This window comes from Emys orbicularis, chromosome 1 (genome assembly GCF_028017835.1).
Source record: "Emys orbicularis isolate rEmyOrb1 chromosome 1, rEmyOrb1.hap1, whole genome shotgun sequence".
Taxonomy (NCBI): Eukaryota; Metazoa; Chordata; order Testudines; family Emydidae; genus Emys; species Emys orbicularis.
This window is the reverse complement of record NC_088683.1, coordinates 225,416,401-225,442,670: the sequence shown is the minus strand read 5'-3', so window position 1 is coordinate 225,442,670 and position 26,270 is coordinate 225,416,401. Positions and strand designations below refer to the sequence as shown.

At 41.0% G+C, this 26,270-nt stretch overlaps 1 protein-coding gene across 1 annotated transcript in view; it reads left to right on the top strand.

Moving 5' to 3' along the window:
* Positions 1 to 24,044, top strand: part of PHEX (phosphate regulating endopeptidase X-linked) — a 137,486-nt gene extending 113,442 nt beyond the window's left edge. The window contains exons 16-22 of the mRNA XM_065414541.1: positions 4,875 to 4,929; positions 8,577 to 8,644; positions 11,263 to 11,393; positions 14,406 to 14,471; positions 15,755 to 15,859; positions 17,215 to 17,291; positions 23,942 to 24,044. Of these exons, the coding sequence (XP_065270613.1) occupies positions 4,875 to 4,929; positions 8,577 to 8,644; positions 11,263 to 11,393; positions 14,406 to 14,471; positions 15,755 to 15,859; positions 17,215 to 17,291; positions 23,942 to 24,044 (605 nt within the window). The remainder of the gene's footprint in view (positions 1 to 4,874; positions 4,930 to 8,576; positions 8,645 to 11,262; positions 11,394 to 14,405; positions 14,472 to 15,754; positions 15,860 to 17,214; positions 17,292 to 23,941) is intronic.
* The last annotated feature ends 2,226 nt before the right edge of the window (positions 24,045 to 26,270 follow it).

Here is a 26,270-nt window from a genome sequence, read left to right as displayed (position 1 = left end):
ATTTTTGAGTATTTACTGAGCAATGTAACCCTCCGATTTTGGGTAGTTTTTACTTAAGGAAGCAGTTGTAAGTCATTGCCTTTATAAACAGATCCATATACCATGGTCTTTGAGTACTCCCTGTATATAGTATAGGGAATACTGCAAATGTCATGGTTTTAATTGCAACCATTGGTACAGTGCATTGACTGGCTTATCTTTTTCCATAATGGGCTTTTAGATCCTGATCTAAAATCTATTGAAGTTACTGGAAAGACTCCTATTGACTTCAATAGGCTTTAAATCAGGTCCTTATTGAATTAGGTACCTAAGTAAATCAATCAGTGTTAAAAAAAAAGTCATAACAGAAAGACTTATGGCAAGCGTTTACTACTGTACTTCTACTGAGGAGAGTTGGGCATCATTATAGCACTCAAAATGCAGCATAACTCTCTGGCCTTTAAAAGACAAAAAATGGAATGCTCCAACAAAAAAGAGAACAGGAAGCTTGACATTTGGCAGGCTTAATTTCCTTAATATGTATAAATATATAATATTTTCTATTATGTTTGAAAACTTGAGCACTTTTGATCAGCTAATTATGATTATAGACAGTGGATTTGCATGGGATGAAGCTAAATTTAGGCCTAAACTGAATCATATGCTCATTAAATAAGAACATATATAGATGTATCAGATATTGAGCCCCACTGGATAGGTATAAACATATGTAGATACAAGTGTCTTTTTTATTCACTTATTGTGATATGTCAGTTCCCCAGATTTATGGTGTCAGTCAAGATGCCGAGAGCTGCCTCATTACATTTTAGAGGAAGAACCCTTTGAAAATGCCAGATGAGACCTTATATCTCCTGCTAAGCATCTTGCAAGATGTATGTGCTTGGTGGTGTGCAGCAGAGGAAAGCTCTGTGGTATCTGGTGGCTAAGGAAATGCAACAAACACAGTGTGCTGCATTCATGGTCTCAGAGAGGAGCTCTGTTCTTTTTCTGAAGGACTGGGTTAATCAGAAGTTTACTGACGAAGGAGCAGTTTCAAAATAGTCCATTGACTTTCTGAAGGCTAATGGGCAGAGCAGTTTTGGAATTAACATTTTTGAGCAGTGTTCTTAATTAAGAGATTCAAGTTGTTCCCATTTTCCTAATGACCAGCGGTCACTTTCATTTTAAACTACATTCACAGGCAAGACAATGAGCATTTCTCCTCCCCCCCCCCTTCCTTGATGTTCTTATCTACAAATGCCCAAAATAGAAAAAAATTTTCCTTGTATGTTTCTTGTTTCTGGGGAATCCTAGATATTCCCTTTCCTTAAGAAAAATATGTAAATGTTTTTTGTAAAATCATTCTTTTCCTTTTTCCTAGGTCCTTAAGTGGCCCACTTCACTGTGCTGTCTGAGCCCTCATAACCATTAATGCACTTACCCTCACAAAACCCCTATGAGAGAGGAAAGTAGTATTATCCCCATTTTCACAACACCTCTATGAGAGACGGAAGTAGTAATATTCCTGTTTTACAGGTGGGGAGAGAGATTAAGGTTCTTTCTCAAAATCAAATGGGAAATCTTTGTCAGAGCTGGGAACTGAAAGTCTATTGAGTCCAGTGCCTTTGCCATTCTATCCTCTTTCCTCTCTCCCTGTGAGCTGAATTTGCACCTACTTTTTAAATTAAGGTTTGCACTTATGCACAGTATGGGCCAGTTAGTCTGCCTTCCACAGTTTAGTCGGTTTGTTCTGTGAATTCACAGGATGTATGGGGTGCAATGACCACTTTTCTTGTTCGCCTCCTTGTGTGGTCAGGTCAGGCAGAGCCGCATTGTTGTTCGTAGATTTGGGTCTCTACGCACATTCCCAGGTGCAGGCTCAGGTTTCTGTGCACCATCTTTGAGATGTGGAGTTTCACAGCTAAGCTGCCTTAGACCTCCTCATCAGTGCCTCAACTCTCCCGAGCCCTCCTGTTGCTTATACGTGTTCCTTCAGAATTCCGTCTCACTGTGTGGGTGCTCTGAACTCAGTTAACCTTCTCAAGCACAACGTAGCAGGCAGGCAAGGAACACAGGCTTATCAAAGGAATTTCTTAACCACAGCCACTTTTACAGTTAAGAAAGTACTAGAGAGTTACAGTTCTTTGCAAAATAAGTAACAATCCTGAGACACACCCTCCCCATGACTGATCTCATCCTTCCTGTGAGTCTGAGGGTTGGTCAGCATTTCACATGAGGCAGTATCTCTCCTACCCTCTTTCACTGTCTCTCCAGCCTGGTTTTCTGGCATGTGATGGTGGACAGCTCTCTTCTTCTGAAAGCAGAACGGGTGTAGCCCACCCCTTACATATAGTCTCTGATTCTGTTTTGCCTTGTGACCAGACTGGGAAATTCTAATCCCAAATCATGCAAGTCCCCATGAAGAAAAGCATTGTCCCCTGTGTTGGGCCAGTCACTGAGAATCAATCAGAGTTGGTGGCCCTTGAAGGCTCTCCCACCGTAGTCCTCTCTGAGATGTGCCACACCCTATCCTGGAGGGGTAGTGTGTGGACTGGCCTTGTCAGGGTTAGGCTGGCTTTCCAACACAAAATGGCAGTTAGCACATTAAAATGGATCACAGGATATAAGAATGGAAGTCACAAAACAAAATCAAGGTCACAGTTTGATACATGCATATCTCACTTGGTCACGGTGAGTTACTTTACTCACACAAATAGACTTATTAAATCAGTGTAACTACTCATATGAGCAACATTACTCACACCACATTAATATTTATAGAATTGGGCCCTTGGACACTGAGGGCTCATGTGCCAATGAATGCACCTATACAAGACAGTAAAGGGACGATTTGGAGCCCTGCGTGGGCTACCTGCATGCCACAACATGGAGGAGACCAGATTGCAAGGTTCCACAGTCCAGTCTGGACAGTTTTCTATTGACTTCAAAAGGTTTGGATCAGATCCTAACAGAATGTGTGATTTGTCACTGCCTAAACTCATTTATGAAGAAGCTTTGTAGGCGGGACCTATTCTAATGATGATACCTAACACTTACACAGGACTTTTCATTTTTAGATCTCAAAATGCCTTACAAAAGAGGTCAGTATCGTTATCCTCATTTTATGGATGGGGAAAGTGAGGCACAGGAAGTAAAGTGACTTGCCAAAATCCACCTAGTAGGCTAGTGGCAGAGCCAGGAATACAGCCCACATCTCCTGAGTCCCAGTCCAGTGGTCTGTCCACTAAGAGTAAAGATCTAAAAGTAAAGATCTCATCAGGATACTTGAGAATACCATTAATATGAGAAGTTTGACAATACACATGGTGAATATGAATGCTTACTCTTCTAGTTCTGATGCAAGATCAGGAAATCCTTGGTAACTAGTGTAATTTATATTTTTACAGCACAAAAATAAAGAGGCTGAACATGGTCTGAACAACAAAAGAGCACGCAGAAAACTATAAAAACCCAGATAATAAGTTTTACAAAAAGTTGCTTTTCATAAATCAATTGCAAACAGGTGGCTATGGCAGCAAGGGAGCAAGAGCAGGCAGGCAGCAGATGGGCAGGCCAGGAGGGCATACCACTTGCTGCATCACTTGACATGAATTACACTCAGTATGTTCTTTTAAAAGACTCTGGGAGGATAACAATGAAATCTTGCCTCACATTTACCTTCGCTGTGCAAAATTCCACGCTCTGTTTATAAATAATAAAAGACCTAAAATCTTATTAAGAGTCTTTTTTGTTTTGATTTTAATGTTCATGTGGTTTTTATGTTTTGAGACGGTAACATTCTTTGGCAATCAGAGTATGGTGGAAAAGTTAGAAATTGCAATGAACAGTCTGAGAAACATCATTGTCCTAGCCACTTTATATATGCTTAAGATACTCTAAAAAAGAGAAACGGAGATATAGGCCAAGTCTTTTCAAAAGGGAGCTCCTGAAGCTATACACCTAACTCTATATCTAAGCACATACGTGGCTTGATTTTTCACCCCATTTTGAAAAATTTGGCCAGAGAGTCTCAATCTTGTGTAGTGGTGCAGCGGCTGTTAACCAGTTGCTATGTTTAACCCCAGATAAGGGAGAACTTCAGCAGCAGGGAATTGACTTCTGTATGTGTAATGAAATGTAGTTTAGTGGTTAGAAATGGGCCTGGGATTTGTGAGTTCTAGGTCCTATTCCTGTCTGTGTGTGATCTTGGGTAAATCACTCACTGGAGTGTCAGCACTGATAACCTTTCAACTGCAGATTATTTTACCAGTAACTTCTAACTGATGCACTTACTGGATATGGTTGGATGTTCCTGTCAAGCCTTGATAATCTGTTTATACTGTGATCCTGATTCAACAAGTTGGTTAAACATATGGCTTACTTTAAACAACTCACTGATTTTAATGGGACTATTCACATGGTTAAAAATAGGAACGTGCTTAAGTACCTTGCACGGGTTCCAGTAGCCTGGGGAGCAAGTTCTTAATTTTTATTTTTATTTTGGCATTTTGTCTGTTACTCCTGCCCTTCTGTATGTATTGTCAAGAGCTCAGAGGCCAGAGAAGTGGCTCTGTCCCTTTGCACGGGAAGACCAGTGCAGCCAGCCATCTATGTAGCCCAAAACCCAGAGAGAAAGCACAAGCAAAGTTCTGCTTGTCTAGATGTCTAACAAACAACAACAAACTGTCTCAGGTCATAGTGCAACATCCTGTTGCCACTGCACTGTGAACAAGGAGGATCTACGGTCTGTTTGGAAGGCTAATTATCAGCACACTGTTTTGAAGTTGTTCAAGAGAAGAACTGCCCTGCAGAACCCTCTTTAAAAAACCCCTCATGGCTTCATTGTTCAGCGGGATTGAATTTGCTTCTAACTTCTAACTTTCTAACTCTTACAGGATTCCCAGCAGGAGAACTCCAAAAGCCTTTCTTTTGGGGGACAGAATACCCTAGGTAAGTAAGAAAGGAAAACTATAGTAAGTAGGCAGTGAGGAGTAACAGAGTTGCAAAGGTACGTTCTTGGGTGAAATGAAAGGGAGCACGAAGTGAGAGAGTGTACTGATACAGCAGCCCAAACCAATGTGTACAGTAGAAATGTATCATCATGGCATGAAGAAACTGGCAATGGGAGAGATCCTTCTGCTGCAGGCTGCTTTTTCTATTGAAAAACCAGGTTGATCTGAAAAGCTGCTGCCTTGTGAGATGCCTGTTTTTACCTTGGGAAACTGGATGTCTCTGTGTTGTTTTAAACTGAGGATTGATTGCTTTGAGGAATTTGTAAATAATTGTGTGTGTGTGCAGGGTGTTTAGATTCTGGAGTGAGCAGAAGAGAGCAGCCTGGGCATGAAGTCTATTCAAAGAGAACCATAAATAATGGAAGCAAAACTTTCATCTTCACTGAATGCTGCCCCGCCCCAGCTAAGAGGCTGCTTCAAAGCCTGCTGACGTGAATGGCAGCATTTCCATTGACTTCAGTGGGTTTTGGATTGGGTCCAAAAGGCTTGGATCCACAAAAGGAATTTATGGGATTATGAGGCTCAGTACTACAAGGCCTAACTTTTAGGTGCCTAGAAAATCACAGGAACACACTGCAATTCACAGAGCCTGAGTTCGGCCCATAGGCTCCCTATACAATGAATGGGGAAAGATAGGTGCCTAGGAAAGGGATCCACAAAAGTCAGCATGTTAGGTGGGGAGCCCCCCTAAACTAGCCAGTGGGAGATGCTGGTGAGAAGGGAGTTAGGAGTCCTGGAGTTAGGTGCCTAAATCTGGGCTGCAGGATATGCTCTGCTTCTAATCTACAGCTGGGAACTCTTCTCCTGGAATCAGACATCTTAGGCGCCTAAGTACCTTTGTGGATCTGGGCCAAAGTGCTTGATGTCCCTCCTAGGGCCTCATCAAGGCGATAAATATCTCTCAGGATCATGAGCTTTAATCCAGCAATACACTTTAGCACATGCTTGACTTTAAGCAGGTGAGCAGTTCCATTGGGACCTTAGTTAGTATGTGCTGCTATAGGGGGAAAGATTTCAGGTCACCTTTAATCATGCTTAGTGAAAAGTCCCTACGCCCATGCAATTCAATATTTTCATACTTGGGGAGGGACAAGAGACCACAGTTTCAGTAAGCTATCTTGCTATCAAATGAGACCAATTACTACTGACAAGTGTCCTTAATAAATTCCATTGTTTACCTTTAAACATATGTTGTATTTGTTATATTTCAATTAGGATGAGTGCCCCTCTAAATAGGAATTTTGGCAGTAAATATAAAGATATGCATTAAACTTAGGAACAAATAAATTCATGTTCAAGATTAATTCTTATGAGCCAAGTGACTTTCTTGTGGTGCAGTAATTGGACAGGACCCCCCTTTATTCCTAGTTAACTCCTTTTTATACTATGCTTATTTCAGTGTGGTCAATTCCAGTTTTGTTCTCTGAGATGATTTCTTGGTACCCTGATCTCCTGTCAAAGTGCCGAAATTTTGGCTCTTTCAAACAATTATGCCTCACATATTTCTCTTCTTTAAACGTTACTCTAACTTATACAAGTCGTTTTCACTCCCATACTCATCAGAATGACATTTAGTAAACAAATGAATCTGTTCTATATCAAACAGATTGGCTTATTCTAGCTCTTTTGTCAGTCCATATAATAGAGACCATACATGAGTGCTGGAATCAGAAAGAAATCAAGTAATAAATACCAGCACTTGCAGAAAAATGTATCCTGCAAATATTTATTCACTGACCACTATTAGGGTCCAGCTCCAATACAACCTCAATTAAAATCAACTCTACCTTATCTCCTAATTGGAAGCTACATTATTAGGCTACATATGTGTATATCAAATAAAATGTGATTATTAAACTCCATCATTCCTAGTTAGGAGTTTGTAATGTGTGTGGCATTGCAAACAGAGTGACAGAAAACTATTTGAATTAGGTTTTGTAATTACAGACTTTTTTTGATAGTAGAATGTTCACAAACAAATGTTGCTGATAATGTTAAAAGACAATAATCTTATTACAAACTCACTGGGTTGATTTTAATGATTTTTGGATAGCAGCATTCCTAATGTTATCCATCAAAAATCAAATAATGACCATTTTTTCTGAGTGACATGACTAGTTATTTACCTACATTGTCTAAAGTTGATTTTGGTTTAAATTTGATTTTAACACCTGCAGAGCTCCCAGGATAGGTAAGAGAGGGTTCTCAACCTAGAGAAAAGTATCTTGATCCTTTACTATACTATAAACATTAGCGACAACTGGAAACTTTTCTACAGAAGTGTTCCTCATGCTGCTAATATCAGTGCAGCTGATTTTTTTGCCATTTTGTTTTTTTACACTTCTCTGGCTGCAGAAGGCTTTATGACTTTAGATATGGAAAACAAGCCTAATATTGTGCATTCAGTACAGATAATTGTCATTATACAAAATTACAAATTTGTCACGCAATGGGATGATATTTCTATTGTTGAACTGTATAACTTTAACCAAAGCTCTTTAATGAAGGTTTGAGATGATAGAAAACACAGTAGGAAACATTTTATCACAGACAAATTACCCTTCAGGATAAAAACAACAAAGGGAAGAATTGTCATGGGTGGGGGGATTAAATCATAAACACTTTTTTGGGCATGACTTAGATGAGCAATTAGTATGTGATGGCTCATTATGTCCAGTAATAATATGTTACTTTAAACGCTTTGCCTTTTCCTGTTACTATCCAATGTGTTATTAATACACTAATATACACTACTTTGATGTATGGCATTTCTGTACTGTGTGACGTATGTAATGTTCCAGAAGAATAACTTAGCAAATACAAGATGTGTTTCATGAATACCTCTTCTGAATTAAAATTTCATACACGTCTTTTTCCCTCACCATAGAACAACATCAGAAAATTGAAAACAAAAAATATACTGTACAAACAAACCAGGAAGATGTCAATTATTGTCTGCCAGGAACATGAAATTATTTTCTCCTTTCTGGCTCTTCAGTGCATTAGATCTCATTGTAGATAATCTCTTATTTCTGCACAGGTGAAGGGAAATAGGATAACACCTCTTTTGAAAACGATGGGAATCTATTTAATGTTTCACACATTAAATGCCATGCATTTTCAAGCTTGTCTATCACATACTCAGAGAAGAGTGATTAGAGATGGCATCTCAAATCCCTTTTAATCTTTGATCTGTGCTTTTCTTTAACTACATTATCAGAATAATTTTACTCTTAACACTACCCAGTTCCCAGTTAGAAAATAAATGCTGCAGTCAGTTGGAATCCCCCCTTTTTTTCCCTCTGAGTCCTGATGATGACATAAGATATTTGTATAGACAATCTAGCCACCTCAGAGATGACAACAATGCCTTTAAGGTTTTATTTTTACCCTTCTTTAATAAACAAGATTTTTCATGTTCCACCTTTCATTATCAGAAACTTTGAGAGGAACTTTGTGGATGTAGTTTTTAGATACAAAAAAATCTTTTCTGAAATGGAAACTTGTTCTATCCTCTATCTCATCTGCTTTGATGTTCATACACATGTATATATCGTGAGGCAAAACTGCTCTTTTGTGTTATAGGTCTTTAAGTTATGGTGCCATTGGAGTAATTGTTGGGCATGAGTTTACCCATGGATTTGATAATAATGGTGAGTAATTGTCCACATTTATATTGTTCTTACTTTTGGCTTTGTTGAATAGAAAAAAAAGATGCATTGGAGTAGCTTTATGTGTACATTTTTTCCAAGAATGATAAGATGCGTCAAGAGGACCATAAGATTGTAAAAAGAATGGTTTAGTTTTGCATGGATTCCTTCTAAAGTTGGGCCAAAAGGGATTTTTTGTGAGTGAGTATTTTCCCCCGGTCTGAAACAGAACAAAACCAAAAATAATAGAGACTATCCAATAAAATGAAATTCTGAAACAAAGATGTTTTGGGCTAACTGAAACATTTTATTTTGAAAAAATCAAAACCTTTTCATTCTGATTTTTGCTTTAAAAAATTAATTTACATAGTACAAAATTTTAGAAAGCAAAAAGTAATTTAAAAATGGAAAATCAAAATGTTCCATTCAGAATGTTATCAACATTTTTTCATTTGGAACACATTTTCCTTTAAATTGACATGCTTCTGCAAAATGTTTTGCTTTTGTGAAATTGGCATTTTCTGATGGAAAATAGTTCTATCAGAAAATTTCTGACCATCTCTAGTTCCTTCCACTGCTGCAATAGATATAACAATTAATAGACTTATGTCTTTATCTTCTCATTGTCAATTTGGTTATGTGATATAGAAGTCTGTAGAAAATTATGGCAACGTATAACACACAGTTTATGGCAGTGTATTGTAAGGTATTGATCTGACTGGTCTGTGGTTTGACTGGCTGATTTCTCTCTGGGTACATCCACACTGCAATTAAAACACAGTGGCTGGTCAGTGCCAGCTGACTCTGGCTCGCAGGGCTCAGGCTAAGGAGCTGTTTAATTGCTGTGTAGACATTTGGGCATGGGCTGGAGCCCGGGCTCTGGGAAGTTGCAAGGTGGGAGGGTCCCAGAGCTCAGGCTGCAGCCTAAGCCCAAACGTCTACTCCACAGTTAAGCAGCCCCTTAGCCAGAGCCCGAGTCAGCTGGCACGGGCCAGCCAAAGGTGTCTAATTGCGGTGTAGACATTTTTTGTCATGAGGCTTTAGACAAGTAAACTAGGAAGCAGGAAGTGTAGTATCCATTTTATAATATAGCAATGATGTATCTGTTTGCAGAATCACAATTATATGGTCTGAGGATGAAAAATAACCACAATTAGATTTTACTGGAAAGTTCATATTTCTGTAATATTGTACAATTCTGAGCTATGTCATTGACCTCACTCGTGTGATAAAATTTGTTATAAAAATGGGAACTGAGACACTGGATGAAGTAGAGGCCCCACTGATAAAAATGGGAGCTTTGCCATTGACTTCAGTGGGGGCAGGATTTCATCCAGTGGCTAAATCCATTTTAAACAAAAATATAAAATAAAAATATAGGATGTGGCAAAAAAGAAGAAGCCATTGTTAGTCAAAAACTGATGACTAATCGTGTCACCCTTTTTGTCTCTAAACATCTTAATTTCAGTTGCTTTGATCCTTCTGAGTTCTGGAGTCTAATAATCTGCATGAAGAATAATTCAGAACAATTATGATTTTTATGCTGTTAAAATATAAGGAGTAAAGTATAAAGTAACAGGAGGTAGCCGTGTTAGTCTGTATCCACAAAAACAACGAGGAGTCCGGTGGCACCTTAAAGACTTATTTGGGCATAAGCTTTTGTGAGTAAAAAACCTCACTTCTTCAGAGCTTATGCCCAAATAAGTCTTTAAGGTGCCACAGGACTCCTTGTTGTTTTTACGCTGTTAAAGTAATTGTTCTCTGAAAAATGTAAAATCTTCCTCAACAAGTCATATCCTTGTGTATACTCAGAGTCATATTTGAATACTTTAGTTACAAACTAAGTTTTTCTGCTTTTACTCTTATTCACACTGCACAGTCAAGGTAGTTTGGGGAGTGGGTGCTGGATTCCATTCTAGCTCACAGGTCATTACAAGAATTGTCTACTATGGTCTCATTGCAGTGTTAAATTCTGCCCTCAGTTACTCTTGTGAAATCCCTTATTCTCCAATTTCTAGCTATATACATTCATCCTGGGATCTGAGAGTCAAGCTGTGTTATTTACATCTTGTGCATCAACATTCGAAAAAGAATCTCTAGACTATATTCTCAGTCACATATGTGCAACCCCATTGGCTAGTATGGCTGCTGCAGAGTGATGTACAGGTGTTATCACGGTATAATAATGCCATTTTAGAGGAAGAAGCCAAAGCAGAGAATGTAACCTGAGTCTCTCTCAGAATAATTATATGCAAAACAAAGTACACAGCCACACTGTTAGGCAAACTACAAAGACTAAAACTACATACCCTCTTGGGTTGAATCTTCCTTTTCCCTATTAAGTGAATGGTATGTCTCATGTTGCATTTTTTTGAGATTCACTGACTGAGCGCCATTCGCTGGATGGCGTGACCACAGGAGTTGGGTTTCTGCAGTAGTACCTTTAGCTGAGGGACAAGAATCAGAAAATCTAGTGAATTAAGCAGAATAAGCAAGTGTGGACAAACTGATGTGAAGCAATACATCCATTTTACTACTCTCACTTCTTGTATTTGTGTCCATGCTATGCTACAAATACTGCAAAAAGTATATTTTTCTCAAAAATGTCTTTTGGTTTTTAGGTCGTAAGTATGACAAGAATGGAAATTTAGACCCCTGGTGGTCCACTGAGTCTGAAGAAAAATTCAAAGAGAAGACAAAATGCATGATTAACCAGTACAATAATTATTATTGGAAGAGAGCTAGCCTAAATGTATGTAACATGCGAGTGGCTGGAGTCCCTGATAATTTACTTATTTTTTCATGATTACCAACCTGTTGGAATGCTACAAGTGAATGGGCTATTCATAACAAATGCTTTGAGATGAATGTAGCTGTTTTTGTGTTCATGTACTATACATGAAGTGAGCACATTTGTTTAATTTAACTTGTTTGTCCAAGTATGAGCCAAAACAAATTACAACCACAGACTCTTTGTTGAGAGGGTTAAAGTGCTTCTCATAGTGAGGTCAACAGTGGAGGCAGTGTGAGTGGGTGAAGCCAAGCAGCAGGAGTAGTCCAACGGGGATGTATGTGTTAAATGCCCTCTGATGGCGGTGTCAGCACAGAACAGTGATTGGGACTGGCTAGTGGCAGCTACCATTTTTTTAAAAGAAGAAACTAATAATGGGTTTTAGATCCATTTAGCAACCCCACGCAATAAATCAGAAAATAAATTAATATTATAATGTGGAGATACAAGCTACAGCTTATTTCCCATTCAACTCTTGCTATTTTTTCCATGTACATGTGGACATGTTGCTGATCAAATGAATCAAATACTAAACAATCATTCACGGCAACTACAGGGTTGAAAAAAGAAATAGAAATAGAAATGAAATGTGTGTATTAGCTATCAGAAGCATGGGCTCCTTGGAATATGTGCGGGTTTAAACTTAAGTTTCTTGAATGGAGCATAAATAGGGACCCTGGGTGTGGAATTCTGGCCCCACTGATATAATTTGCAGAACTCCCGTTGACTTCTATGGGGCCAGGATTTTAACCTCATTTTTACAGTTAAATCCATATCCTTAAACCCCAATTTCTACTCCCTGTTTTCACATTTCAAAAACAGAATTAACTCACCTGCTCTTGCACCTCCTCACAATAAGTTGTTAAAGGTATTGTTAGTTGTTCATCAGCTGAGTGCTAATGATGATGTGCCACTGACCAATCAGCAATCCAGTGGCTCAAGTTTGCAGTGCTGGATATCAGCCAATTTACAAATAAAATACCTCCAGCTGTTTGTTAAGCATCTCTGCTGCCACCATCATCACCACAAGAGAGGTATCACTTAAGACACAGAAGATGTTGTGGAGGAGCTGCTGGAACTCACCCACTCGTTCCATGCTGATGCTATTGGCCCATCCATCAGTCTTTTGCTTTCTGGCGGTCCTGACTATGGTTAGGAGGATTTGGACCCTCCCCATCTGTGAAGTTGTAGGAACTGCTGCTAGTGCACAGTCATGTCATCTACAGGACTTCACTGAGGTGGAGATATTTAGTTCTTCCTTTCCTGTGAAGCATCATATTGCACTTTAAGATAGGTTCATTTTTGTTATGTTTCAGGGCGTGCACACACACATAAAAATTTAAATTACCCCTTTTGAAACATTGGAATGTAAAACTACTTTATTTCTTAGAATTCAGAATGATACACACAAACCCACACACAGAGAGACAAAGTAGGCTGCTCCCTAAGGCAGAGGCACAACTCTCCCAACTTTGTTCTAGGCTAGCGTTTTCCTGACTAACTGCTGCTCCCAAATTACACACTTCCCTACAGAGTCCCCAAGCATGAAAGCAGGATCAGGAAACTCTTTCCCCCCACTCATAAGATGAAAGTTTGCAATTCCAAAACAGTCTTCTATACACCACAATTTTGAACACCTTTTTGTGGGGAGGGGGAGGGAAATCTGATGTTTTCTCCTCTTTTATTGGAGCTTCTGTTTGAAAGGATGGACATCCAAAGATCTCTTTCTTTCCTATATATTTTACATCTTTAGCACTGATATGTTATGCAGTTTATCAATATGGGATCAGTTTACTTTTATCAGGTATCTTTTCCTCCCCAACTCCTTTTTCAATTTGAAATGAAAAGGTCTCCAAAAAGGTGCTTAATGAAAGAAGTAGATATGAAAATAGATATAGTTTCAGACTTTGCCAACACCAAAGAGCTCTGGAGTTAAGACATTCTCTTGTTCTCCCATCACTATCATCATCCCTTTTAGCCACAGCAGTTTTAGCGATCTGATCCAGAATCCATTGAAGTCAATGGAAAGACTCCCATTCTCTCAAAAGGCCTTTGACTAGACCATTGTGCCACTGATAATTTGTCCTGTCCTAAATTTCAAACTGTTGCTTCATACCATGTTATCAGCTGTTGGTTTGGAATCATATTTTAATTAATTTGATTCTAAACTTGATCCTGTGGTTCTTAACATGCCTATTTTAGTATAAAAAGTTGGAGGAAAAAACTAATGAATTACCAGTACAATCTGATAACTCAAAAACCCTTATAGGTCTGGTGATAATAGATAGTGCTCTACTCCACAGAAAACGAGAGGTTTTTTCAAATGATATTAAATATTGTAATATCAGGATATTGGGTTTATCAGTATTTCAATGACACCGATTTTTGTAACATGATTTTTTTATGGTTGCTGGAAGCAATATTAGAAAAAAGAACTTGAACCTTCTTTCTAGATTTGTAAAAAGCATTTTGTACACTACCCTTTTCAATTCTCTCCTTGACATCTACTTTTAATTCTACTGTTTTATGTTATACTTTGATAGTTACTGTCACTCCAGTAGTAGATAGAGAAAGTTATGTGGAGAAATAAATGTAATTTGTCAAATAAGAAGAAAACTTTGCAAATTTCCAGATCTAACTAGAGCAGCACACACATGGATGGAAAAAATATTGATACTCAAATCAAATTTCACAGACCAGATTCTCAGATGCATTGTTTCTGCTTCATGAGTTCTAAACTTGGATCTAACCCTAGAGCCAGAGTAACTGGCCCCAGGAGAATACAGAGATGGTATGAGTATAGGTTTGATTTTTCACATTGGAAAGCAATTGTCTTCATCAGAGCTATTCATTTACACTAGCTGAGGATCTGGCATATAACCTGTTTGATTTTTTCCTATCTGTATATATAGGTTGGCCTTGAAATGCAGTTTAGAAACAGATCAAATGAATTATGTTCTTCCTTTCTGCCAGGTAAAAGGGAAGAGGACTTTGGCAGAAAACATTGCAGACAATGGAGGTTTGCGAGAGGCTTTCAGGGTAGGTGTAAGATTCCCAGTGGTGATGCAAGAGCATGCGTACCAACCTCAGGGAGCAGACTGTTAAAAACCAGGGCACAATCCCCTAATTGTTTGTGAGTTCTAAACTTGGATCTCACTAACCAACTGCACCAAGTGCAAGCTTCTCAGGCACTTTAACAGCCTTAACATGGAGTCACAGACCATCCCCTTGGATACTCTGGTCTGTCTCATTAGCCAGGTGAGCGTCTCTCTGTGACAGATGGCCTCTTACACCAAGAATCACAGCCATATGCAGGTTAATTCTAATCCCAAAGAGCCAGTCACTTACCCCAGGTCAATTGCACTTTGGGTTTCACACCAAGACAATGCTTGTAGCCAATCCTACAGTAAACTATCTGAAGATTAATTAAGGGAAAGGGAAAATAGGGAATTATTTACAAGGTTAAAGCAAGCAACATAGACACATGAATTATTACAGTCTTAGATTTCAAAAGATAATATAGGCTGCTATAGTCAGCAAGCTCTATTTGACCTTTAGGGGTAACCCCAGGTTAAGCAGCTGAGGGTCTTTTGCTTATGCGCAGAAACACCTTCCATCCCCTAACCACAAGTCCAAGCAACATAGAGATATCTAGTTTCTTTTTTTTTTTTTTTTTTTTTTTAATTCCCCTCCTGCCATGTGCTCTGAGCTGAAAAACTCAGCTGATGGGAGGAGTCCACTTACATGACTCATCTTCTCGGGGCCAGAACAACAATAAGAATCTTTGGTCCTTTTGCTGGCAACTCCTCAATCCAGATGTGGGGAGTTTCTAGTTGTAAAATCCACCCAATCTAGTATCAATGGGCTTCCTCTTTCTGGAGGGGCATAACCATTTCTATAGAAGAGCAGGTCTTCAAACTAATTAATATCCCTCTCCTGTATGGCAATTCATACAGTCCCAGAGGCTCACAATAACCACTCACATATTACATTACAATATGGAACACAGATATTACAAGTAAGATTAATGCATTCAGCAATTCACAAGCATTTGATAGAGACTAAACACTCTTATAATTCGAACACCTGTTTTATCAGTATTAATCCACAAGTGATCCAGACAAATTCCAGCTATGTATCGGTTAGTGTCCAGTTGAGACATGGGGACTTTGGCATGAGCTGGCACCTGGCATGCCAGTGTCAGAGTGGGCGGCTGTTTTATTTCTTTGTGCTTGGGGGAAAAAAATTGAAACACAGTATTGTAAAAACTGCTGTTGAGCTCTGTATCTACTGAACAGTACTCACTGTACCTCTCTAATCAGGCCTATAGGAAATGGATTGAAGAAAAGAGGCAAGGAGAAGAGGAGGCTTTGTTACCAGGCATTGAATTCACCCACAATCAGCTCTTCTTTCTCAGTTACGCTCATGTGAGTACTAGAAAATACATTTTCAAGTTGATATATCCACTAGGTTGCTCTACAATCTGCTTGGTTTAAAAATAACACCCCCACCCTCCCCAACCTTTTTTCCAAAACGAGAGATTTTAATGGGTTGAATAAAGACTCCTTTTTCTAAACTTACTAATTTTTTTTCTCCTTCTCCCACTGTATCCCCTCAAGGATCTCACTCATCTTTCATCTCATCCCCAAACTTTTGTGCCCCCTTTTTCTTTGCAACTTACTGGCTCCTCTACCTCTCCCACTGAAATGATTCCAGCTCTTGAATGTAGTTGTCACGACAGCCATATCCCTCTCTCTTGTAAACCTCTTCCTCTCAATAGCCTTCAAGCCTTCATCCTCTCTGCCAACTTTTCAATCACTTTCCCTTCAGTTTCCCACCTGAATAGGCCTTTGTAGGGTTTCAGAGGTTTGACAGTCTGACTTCTGGAGCCCCAGACTACTGTAGTAACTGCAATGGGTCTTAAGCCTGGTATATTGGGCATGTGTTCAGTGAAACCAAGCAATGGAAGAGAGAGAAATCTTGGAAAGTTTGTTCACTTTGTCTGCTGTACATTAAGATTGCCTTCTGGTGCCCTTTGTATATTCAGCGCACTTTTAGAAAAGAGGCATCGGTATGGACATTAAATATCCTTGAATTCATCTTATTTCATACAAAGGATTAGGTGCTCGACCAACTCACAAGGTCTGTTAGGGTGTACTGGGTATAATAGAGAAGGGGATAATTCAGTATTTGTCTATATTGTCCATAACCCCCTTTTTGGTCACTCATAATTGGGTCAGATATTACCTTAAGAGTTGAAAATTAAGGGGCATTAAAGGAAACTTGGAAAATACATCAGGAATCAGTATTGAAAATAATGAAGTAATGTGTTAAGTAATATCTACAGTTGCTAGGACAAGAAACATCATTATATCACATCTTTAATATACACTTTAGAGGTTTAAAACCAAGAAGATTCACAGTGGTTAAAAGGGAGGAGAAAGAGAGTTCCAGATGGTGCAGCACAAGACAAGAGGCGACCCTCAATTACAGTGACTCTCAAGGGAAAGGACAATCAAGGAAGTCAGGATTAGATGAGCTAAGTGAGCAGATGGGGAACAGCAGTGGTTAGAGACTTGAATCCCTGGAGAGTGTTTGAAAATCAGAGTTGTTTTAAATTAGATACAGAGATAACTAGGAAGCCAGTGGAGGTGAAGGAAAATAGGTGTGGTATTGTTCCTGCCCATCTCATGTATATTATAGTAATACATGTTGCAGGGTCAGCTACATTTTGAAAAATGTGTCCCCCAAATAATGTACATGTTTGTCTTTTCTTCGTTAGGTGAGATGCAATTCCTTTAGACCAGAGTCAGCAAGAGAGCAAATCTATACTGGAGTTCACAGCCCTCCTCAATTCAGGTAGAGTTAATAATATATCTGTCTAAGGTACACAGCCGTAACTAGGGCGGGGCAAGAGGGGCAACTGCCCAGGGTGAAGAGCTGGTGGGGGCGCAAAAATGGGGCAGCGCAGGATCAGGCTCAGCTGCGGCAGCCCCCCACTCCGCAGGATTGAGCCCAGCAGTGTTGGCCGGAGTCCATGGGCATAGTTGGGGGCGCCGGGGGCATTGCCCCCCCAAACAGAGGCCCAGGTTGGAAGTGGAGGAGGTGGTATGGAGCTGCTTCTCCTGCTGAGTGCTCGTGCCTCTGCAGCTGGACACCGCCTCCTGGGTCCTAGTGCCAGTGGTCTTCCCCGTCTACATTTGGTGGCTGCTCTATATGGCCACCATCCTGTTTTCTGTACAATGGTAAGTGCACACGGGGGGCATATTGGGGAAAGGGGGTGAGGTTGGGGAAGGAGTGGGGAAGGAAGGGGATGGGATAGTGCAGGGGACAGTGGGGAAGGGGAATGAGATGGGAAAGAGAAAGGAATAGGGAATGGGCAAGGGGAGTGGGATGTGGGAGTGGTGGGAGGGGGCTGGGGCTAGGGGATGGTATGGGGAAGAGAAGAGGATAGGGGAATGGGCAGTGGGAAGCAGGAGCCCCACATGCAGCATCCCCTTGGCAGCAGCTGGGGCTCCCCTGTTAAGCCAGCCAATCCCTCCCCAGAACTGGCAGCCCACCTTCAATGGGTACCCTTGCCAAAGGTACCCCCTCCAGCGCCCCCCAAATACCCTCTCCAGCTCCTCCCCCCACCCCCAGCAGTGTCCTTTATTTGGGAACTTGAAATATGGTAACCCTAGGGGTCGCTCTGTTCTCACAGACTTGGTTTCTGGAGCTGGCGGGAGCAAGTCCGCCCTGCCAGCAGCCATCTGTCCCCCAATGGTTGGGGTGGGCACCGGGCTTACATGGCTGAGCTCAGACCTCGGGCTGCGTGACTGCGAGCCCGGCCGCCAGAGGCAGCTGGCTCAGGGAGCAGGGCAGAGAGGGCTGCCGGGCAGCCAACCAGAGCGCCGACTCCCACAGCATGGAGAGCCAGGGGCCCAAGCAGACCAGGTGGCTCCCAATAGCTTTTGATCTGCCAGCTCCTGGCAGGAGGCAATGGTTTTCAACCTGTGGGGCACATTGCCCTAGGGAGGTGCACCCCACAGTGTGAAAACCTCTGTGCTAAATGGGAGGCAGAAATCTGGGGAGACACATGAGCCCGTGTGCTACCTCCCCCTCCACACATCACTTCTAGGGGGCTGGAACAATTTTTATAGTGGGGATGCTGCAGATGGAAACTGTGGGAACCATGTATTTGGTGTTTGTTATTACTACTTCAAGCCAGGGGGTACAGCAGCACCCCCAGCATCCTGCACCACTGGTGCAAATATGATTGTTTGCCCTGGCACTAAATGCTTAGTTACGGCTCTGCTAAGAGACAATACAGTGTCTAAGTGCAGAAATACAGGACATTGAAAGAGGTAAAGGAATCAATACAAAAGTGGGCGCTGCTCTCATTGTTCTAGCATTTATTTATTTGTTCTTGAATATTTTTATTATGTCCACTTCTGTTATTGGGGATAGGCGTCTGCAAAAATGTGGGTTTTGCACCAGTCTTGGAAAGTGGTCAGACAAGATCTTGTTCTGATCTCTTCTGGGGGGGTGTTCCATAGTCCAGGCCTAGAATCTAAAACAGCTTGTTTGCCTCTGGTCTCTGTGAATCTCAGGTTGGTCATAGAAACTTTCCATGTCCCTGAGGACCACAGTGGTTTTGGGCAAAAGCATTCTCAGCTGATGTTATCAGGTTATGGAACAAACTTCCAGAGAAGATTAGGTGAATCCAGAATCTGACCATCTTCAGGAAATGCTGAAAAGCCTTCCCCTTCAAAAGGCATCTTTTTACCATAAGACTGGCACTCAACAGTGACATTCCTGTGAAATTAATAAAATCTGACAAATCAAAACCAACAACCCTACCTCAAGCAGTGGTTTTACCTCAAGAAGGGAGAAGTCCCAGAGATTCCACTAGGGACTTTGTTATTGCTATCAATTTTACATGGAAGGTCTCAGATACTGTGGTGAGGGATGGCAATATAAAACCCTATGGATACATGATTTCATCCTTGGATAGTCTTTCCTCACTATGTACTGTTTGCCATTAGTTCTATTTGTTAACTGTAACTATATTTTCAATAATTAGCAGTGGCTATTCATTTGCAATAGCTGTGTCTCTAAGTGGCTGATACTGCAAGCAGAACTTGAAGTGACTTCAAAGTTTCTAAATGCAGGCCCTGAATATGTATCTGATATCTTAATGTTCACTGATGTTTTATTTGCAGCCTAATAGTATATTGTAGTTCTCCCCAAAAAACTGACCTTTAGGCATTTTTTGCACTGTAAGTATCCCTACCAGCAGAAAGTCCAATCAGTGTGATGGGAATTTCTTTTCTACCGTGCTGAGCTACATTGAAAGGCTGATTGTATGCAACGGAGAAAAAGTGCTATTTCACTGCAGACCCAAGATGAAAGAGACACGTGATTAATTGCTTAGTAGATACATTTCTGCCTTTAGCCCAGACTTTCACTTATTTTAGTACCATTTCAAACTTCACATTAGTAAGCATTAAGAGGCTAAAAAATACTAGGAGTAAACAAAATGTAGTTTTAGCAATGGTAAAATAATCCTAGCTGACATCATGAAATAAGGGAGGTCAGGAAAGAGAAGTCAAGAACTATGTGCATAGAGAGAGGGAACTATTGTCTCAACTGGAGGTGGTCTCTTCAGGTTGGGATGTAGACATTGCCAGGACAGTGTAAGGGAGTCTGTACTCCTGTTTTCTGTGCTGCACTTGCAGGGCCAGCCCACAACATTTTGGCACCTGAGGCGGGGAGCTCAAATAACACCCTCATACCCCCTCGCTTGGGCCAAAATTTTGAAAGGTCTCAATTCTGCCTTCTTCCTGTTCTACTCCTCTCATGGTACTGCTCTGCTACCTACCCCAATAAAGGAGAACTAACAACTTAAAATGCCTTGTTCAAAAATTTTAAGTAACACTTAACTTTCAAATGCCTGAACAGCAAATGTAACTTTTCTTGTCTGCATAGTAAACACTGGCATTTTTATCTGTTTGAATAATCAAAGTGGTGCTTTCTGTGCCTTCTTGGTTGCAAATATTTGAACTGCTTCCTGAAGGTCCACAGTCTGGGCCAGCTCATGCTCTATTGAGATGGTTGCAAGGCTGACCAGCCTCTCCCATGTCATTGTGGAGCGTAGATGTGTTTTTATTAACTTCAGCTTGGAGAAGCTGCGTTCTCCACTGGCAATTGTTACAAGAAGTATTAGAAGTATGCGCAGAGCAACAAAAGCATTTGGAAAGACGGTGATCCTCTTATTTGTGCACATATATTCCAGAACAGCCTTTGGAGTTGATCCTGCTGAAATGTACCTTGAAAGGGCTTTCAGTTCATCACCTAAATCACTCGCATCAATATCGCGCATGTCATCATGTGTCAACACTGTCTCTAGTGCCCTGCATTGCTAGTGTAGGTCTTCTTTGGGTATAGTGAGGAGTTTTGAAATATCATACAACAACTCAAATATACCGCTGTGTTCCTTGAGCTGCATGAAACGTTTTTCAACTGACTGTATTGCACAATCTAGCACCTGGTTAAAGAATTCAACTTTGAATTGTTGTTTGGGGTCTCTTATGGGATTATCCCGTGCCTCGTAATCAAAATGTCTTCTTCTTCGGTGATTCTTGTATTCTTGAATGGGTGGGAAAATAGCTTCAGTGTGAAGTTCCTCTGCCAACTTCTGTGCACTCTTCAGAATGTTTTGAAATCCCTCATCTGACTGGTAAGACTATAGGTATGACTTTGCTTTGTTCAGTTGTTCCATTGCTCCAGATATATCAAGGTCAACACCTTGGAGTCTCTTGCTTACAACATTTATTTCAAACAGTATGTCATGCCACAACACTAAGCCACACAGAAATTTGAAGTTATGTATGTTTCTAGTGATTCCATTTCCCTCTGCTACTGTTCTCCCATGAACAGTTCCTGTCATAGCATTATCCTCCATAATGGCAACTATGGCATCATCTATCTTCCCAATTTGGTGTTTGATAGGCTTTATCGCCTCCACTCGACTTTCCCATCATGTGGCACTCAGTGGTTTCAGTGTCAGAGAGGATGTTCCCACATGTTGCTTCAAAATTTGCCATTGATGAGTTGATGCAGAGAAAAATACATAAATGCTTTGAATTACATTAAAAAATTCAGCAGCCTCACTAGAAGCTGATGCTGCATCACTGACCACCAATGAATGAGAACTGCACGGGACAAAAAAAGCTCAAGGGTTTAACTCGCGGATCCGTGTCTGCACTCCTGTGTTCTTTCCTCTCATGTTGGCACCATTATCGTAGCCCTGACCTCTCATGTCAGCTATCGCAATTCCTGTAACTTCCAACTTTTTAAGAAGCACATTTGTCATACCAGCTCCTGTAGTATCATCAATGTCAATAAATTCTAGAAAATGCTTTCTGACAGTCACCATTGCAGGGACATTTTCACTAGGTTCTGTTGTTGTTACAAAATGCACCATTAAAGTCATTTGTTCCATATGGCTGATGTCAGGTGTGCAGTCAAGAATAACAGAGTAATATCTTGCTGACTTCAGATCTGCCACAATCTTCTGTTTGACTTTTGTTGCCAATAACTGTATGATCTCATTTTGAACTGTTTTTCCAAGGTAGTGGTGTGTGTACATTTCTTGGGTGGTGACTCTTCTTAGATGCTCCTGGAGTACAGCATCAAACTCAGCCATCAGCTCCACAATTTTAAGGAAGTTTCCATTGTTTGTGACATACAGATGATCTGAAGTGCCACACAGTGCTATGTTTTGGGTAGCAAGCATTCTCACAACGGCAATGAGCCTTTTCAGAACATTTTGCTAGTAAAGAGACTCTGATGCAATCTCCTCTTGATGCTGATCATCTATGGTGGCCTTTAACCTTAATCTCATCTCAAGCTCTTTCCACCAATGGAATGCTCTCTGCTGATTTGCTGCCTTCTCGTGGCATGCCAGATTTCTAGCCAGATTTTTCCAGTCCTTTGTTCCTGTAGAACCCAATGTGGCTGGAATATTAGACTGGAAGAGTTCGCAACAAAAACAGTATGCAGCATTCTGGGTTTTTGAGTACATAAGCCATGGCCTCTCCACTTTGTCACCATTGGGGATTTCACGCCAGTAATGTGTTGGATGGAAACTTCTATTTTCATTGTCTTTGGGGAACATGATGTTTTTCACTTGCTGTGGCCCATGCAGGACAAGGAAGTCCCCCACGCTACTGCTCAAGTGGGTCCACAGTCCTGGATCATCTAGACTTAAGGAACTAAATTCAGCAGCAGCTGTTTCTTGTGCCTCCACCACACTCTTCTCTGATCTACACTTTTCTTCAGGAATGTGCATGGTTACATCCATTTGAGATGGAGATATGGATGCTGCAATAGCTGCCAGGTCACCTGCACTCTGACTAACTGGAAGATCAGGCATCTCCTCACCACTCACATCCTCACTGGGGCCGGAAGGCTCACCGTGAACATTTGTGTCTATGTATCTCAGGAGAGCTCCTTCCTGCTTAGATAGAAAAGCTTCCTTTGCTTGCTTTCTTTTTCTGAATGCTGCCTCAGAGGGGTGTTTTCTGCTTTCACTCGTGACTGCTGTTCTGTGCCAGCTATAATGGCTCTCAACACTCAATTGAAGGGGTCAAATAAGCAGGCTGGTAGCAGGGCCTGAGTGAGGGAAGATATCAGCGTCTTAAGGGCCTAACTGGCTCCTACTACTTCAGTTGACTGCCTGTTCTCCTCAAGTGGGTTCAGGGAAGCAGCAGGAAACAGGAAGCTCCCTGAGAAGCTGGTGTTAATCAGTCCAGGCTCCTGGGGGTGCTAGAGAGGTACATAAGAGGCTCCTCCTCCTCTCTCTCCCTGCAGTTCCTGCTGCTTTCTGTTATTCCTTCTCACCTTTTCTTCTGCCTGCCTGTGACATGCAAATTTGTGAAACGTTCCATATTGTTATATCTCTTGTGCCCTCCTTCCTCCAGCACAGCACTCTGTGCATCTAGAGCAGAGAGAATACATTTGCACCAGCAGCAGACACAATTTTCTACACTCTGGGTCCTAGTGGCATGCCCTCCTCCCCCCCAGTCTGGCACCTGAGGCGGCTGCCTCAGTTCGCCTCATGGTAAGGCCAGCCCTGTGCGCTTGTTTGTTGAGTGACAAAAGACAAATTACATTCCATTAGCCTGTTAATCTGGCACCTTTTCTGAATGCTATGAGCTAGATTTGGATACCCTTACTCTGTAAAATAGCATTTTATTCTACAAAATCCCACTGACTTCACTGGAGTTTCTTGCAGAGTGAGGTCCTTCTCAATGCTTTGGGTAAAACAATGTTGGCCCTATGTTAATTTAGAGGAAAACTTTCCCTGAAATTCAAAACTTTTCCAATGCCTGAGAATAAAGAGAACAGAAAATGTAACTTCCACAAATAGAAACAAATCTGAAACTTTAAAGTTCAGCAGAATTCTGCAGGATCTGGGATGTATAATTTCAAATAACTCAGATGTTGTGTTTTGTTTCTTTCTTTAGAGTTATTGGTGCAATGAGCAACTTCGAGGAGTTCCGTAAAGCTTTCAATTGCCCAGTAAATTCAACCATGAATAGAGGTTCAGAATCCTGTCGGCTATGGTAGATGGTCTTTTTAAATCCGGTGCCAAGAGAGGGTTTTTTTTTTATATATATATATATATATATATATATATATAAACTGCTGTTTCTGAACTCTAACCCACTGCTACAGCTTCAGAGCAACATTCAGCAATATAGAGAGGTTCTATTTTTTTAATGCATCTTCATCATCTGGCCGGGTGACCTGCACAGATCTAATCATTGTCTGTTTATGGTTTGGAAGCTTTAAAAATTGGACAAGAGAAAGGAGAGGATTCAGGAAAAAAATTGACACTCCATGATTGGATTGCTGTTGATGGATTGCTGCCGTTACTCATTTTACTTCCTGATTTATAGTTTAGCAAGAGCAAAATGGTAGAATCCAATTTTAATCTATTACTTTGCAGGAGGGCTTAGCAAAATGTTCCCATACAAAATTCAGTCCTTCCAGATTTCTTTAGTTCATGAGAACTGCTACGTAGCCAGCGCTGATCTCCTGTGCAATACAGCATTTTGATAACATGCGTTGTCATTGCACAGCATGCCATAAATGATTTTGCATGATGTTAAGACACTAGATCTTATATAAATTCAATTTAAGAAGTCAGATCAATGCCTGAGGTTGGAGTAGCTCCTCATTGTTTCCATCCACATTGACTAAACACAAAGATTACTTGTCAAATCCTGGGCGTTCTTCAAGAGTGCCTTAATACAGACGCTCCCCGACTTACGCAAGCATTCCATTCCGGAATGCATTGCATAACTCGAATTTTGCGTTAGTCGGGAACGTATACCCGACAGTTAAACCCCCACCCCACCCCAAACCTGTTTGTAGCTTCCGGAACTTTTCCCGTAAGTCTGGTTTGCGTAACCTGGAGGGCGTCTGTAGCACCGTATGGCGAAAATCTATGAGTAGAAATGAGGCTAGGTCAGGGAATCCCTGTCATTGGGAAACACTAGAATAACTGCATTATTATGTGTAGTCTTGATTCCTGTTCCTAACAGGCACACATTTACACACATGGGGTGTATTTCACTCTTGTATACAGGGCCTGAACAAGGAGGCTGCACCATTCACATCTCATGAAAGCCCCAAGCACTACCTAAGGTCCTACTTGAGCCCCATGGGCTAGGGTTTAATGAGATGTATGTGGTGCACATGTAACACCGAGAGACCCCGGTCGTTGGCGGGCGGGATCGAACGTGGGGCCTCTGGAGCTTAGTGCAGGAGTCTCTACCACATGAGCTAAAAGCCATATAGCACTTAGCTAAGGCTGTAGCAGACTCCTTAATCTCTCTCTAAGTGGTCTCGGTGCCACTAGATGGGACAGAACACCACACCCAGAAGGTGTGTGGGTTACACACAGACTTGTGCTCAGTACCAGCGCTAGGCATAAGTGGACTAAGCAATTGCTCAGGGCTTCAAGCAGCTCAAGAGGGCCCCCTATTCACTTTAGTAGTATGTGTGGTGTGTGTGTGTTTGTGTGAGGGGCAAAATATTCCTGCTTAGGGCCCCCAACGGGCTATCACTGCTTCTGCTTGTACTGGCCCTCTGCACAGGGGTGAAATCCACCTGTATCCATTAGGAAAGGGGGAGATGTGACTCAAGAACTTAGCATCTACAATGTTTGGCCTGTTTGCCTCAAAGAGATATTCAGATGCAGTCAACTTTCCAGATGCGGTATGTAATCAGGCAATTAAGTTCTTCATCTGATTTCCATTGATGTTCATAAAAGCATGTTTTCTATTGTGTAAGCTATATTATGTAGTAGTTAGGAAAGAAAAGCAAACAAAAATAACCTCTTGCCCAAGGAAATATATAGAGGTGGGTTTTAGGTATACTGTACAGGGCTTAATTTCACATTGATAGAAGTTTTACTGTAGTAGTTTAAAAAAAATCTTCCCCTTTAAATGGTTTGGCTTTTTAAAAAATATTAACAGTATAAAAACAAGGAGTAGAGGTTACTGAGTAAGGCTGATTTAAATTTTTCCAGCAAAACTGGCTTTAGTCAAAAATCCAATTTTCTATCGAATAAAATTTTTCATTACAGTTGTCTTGTTTTCTGTGTCTCTTATGAAGGGAGGTGATACACTGGGGAAATGTAGTCTGCCCACGAAGCCCAGCCTATAGAGGAGAATGGGGGCATGAGGGACCTGAACTACATCTCCCATGTGGCACTGCAACAGCATTTCTGAATCAAAATAATTTTTTTGAATAAAATATTTCACTAAAAAGTCAATTTTCTTCAGG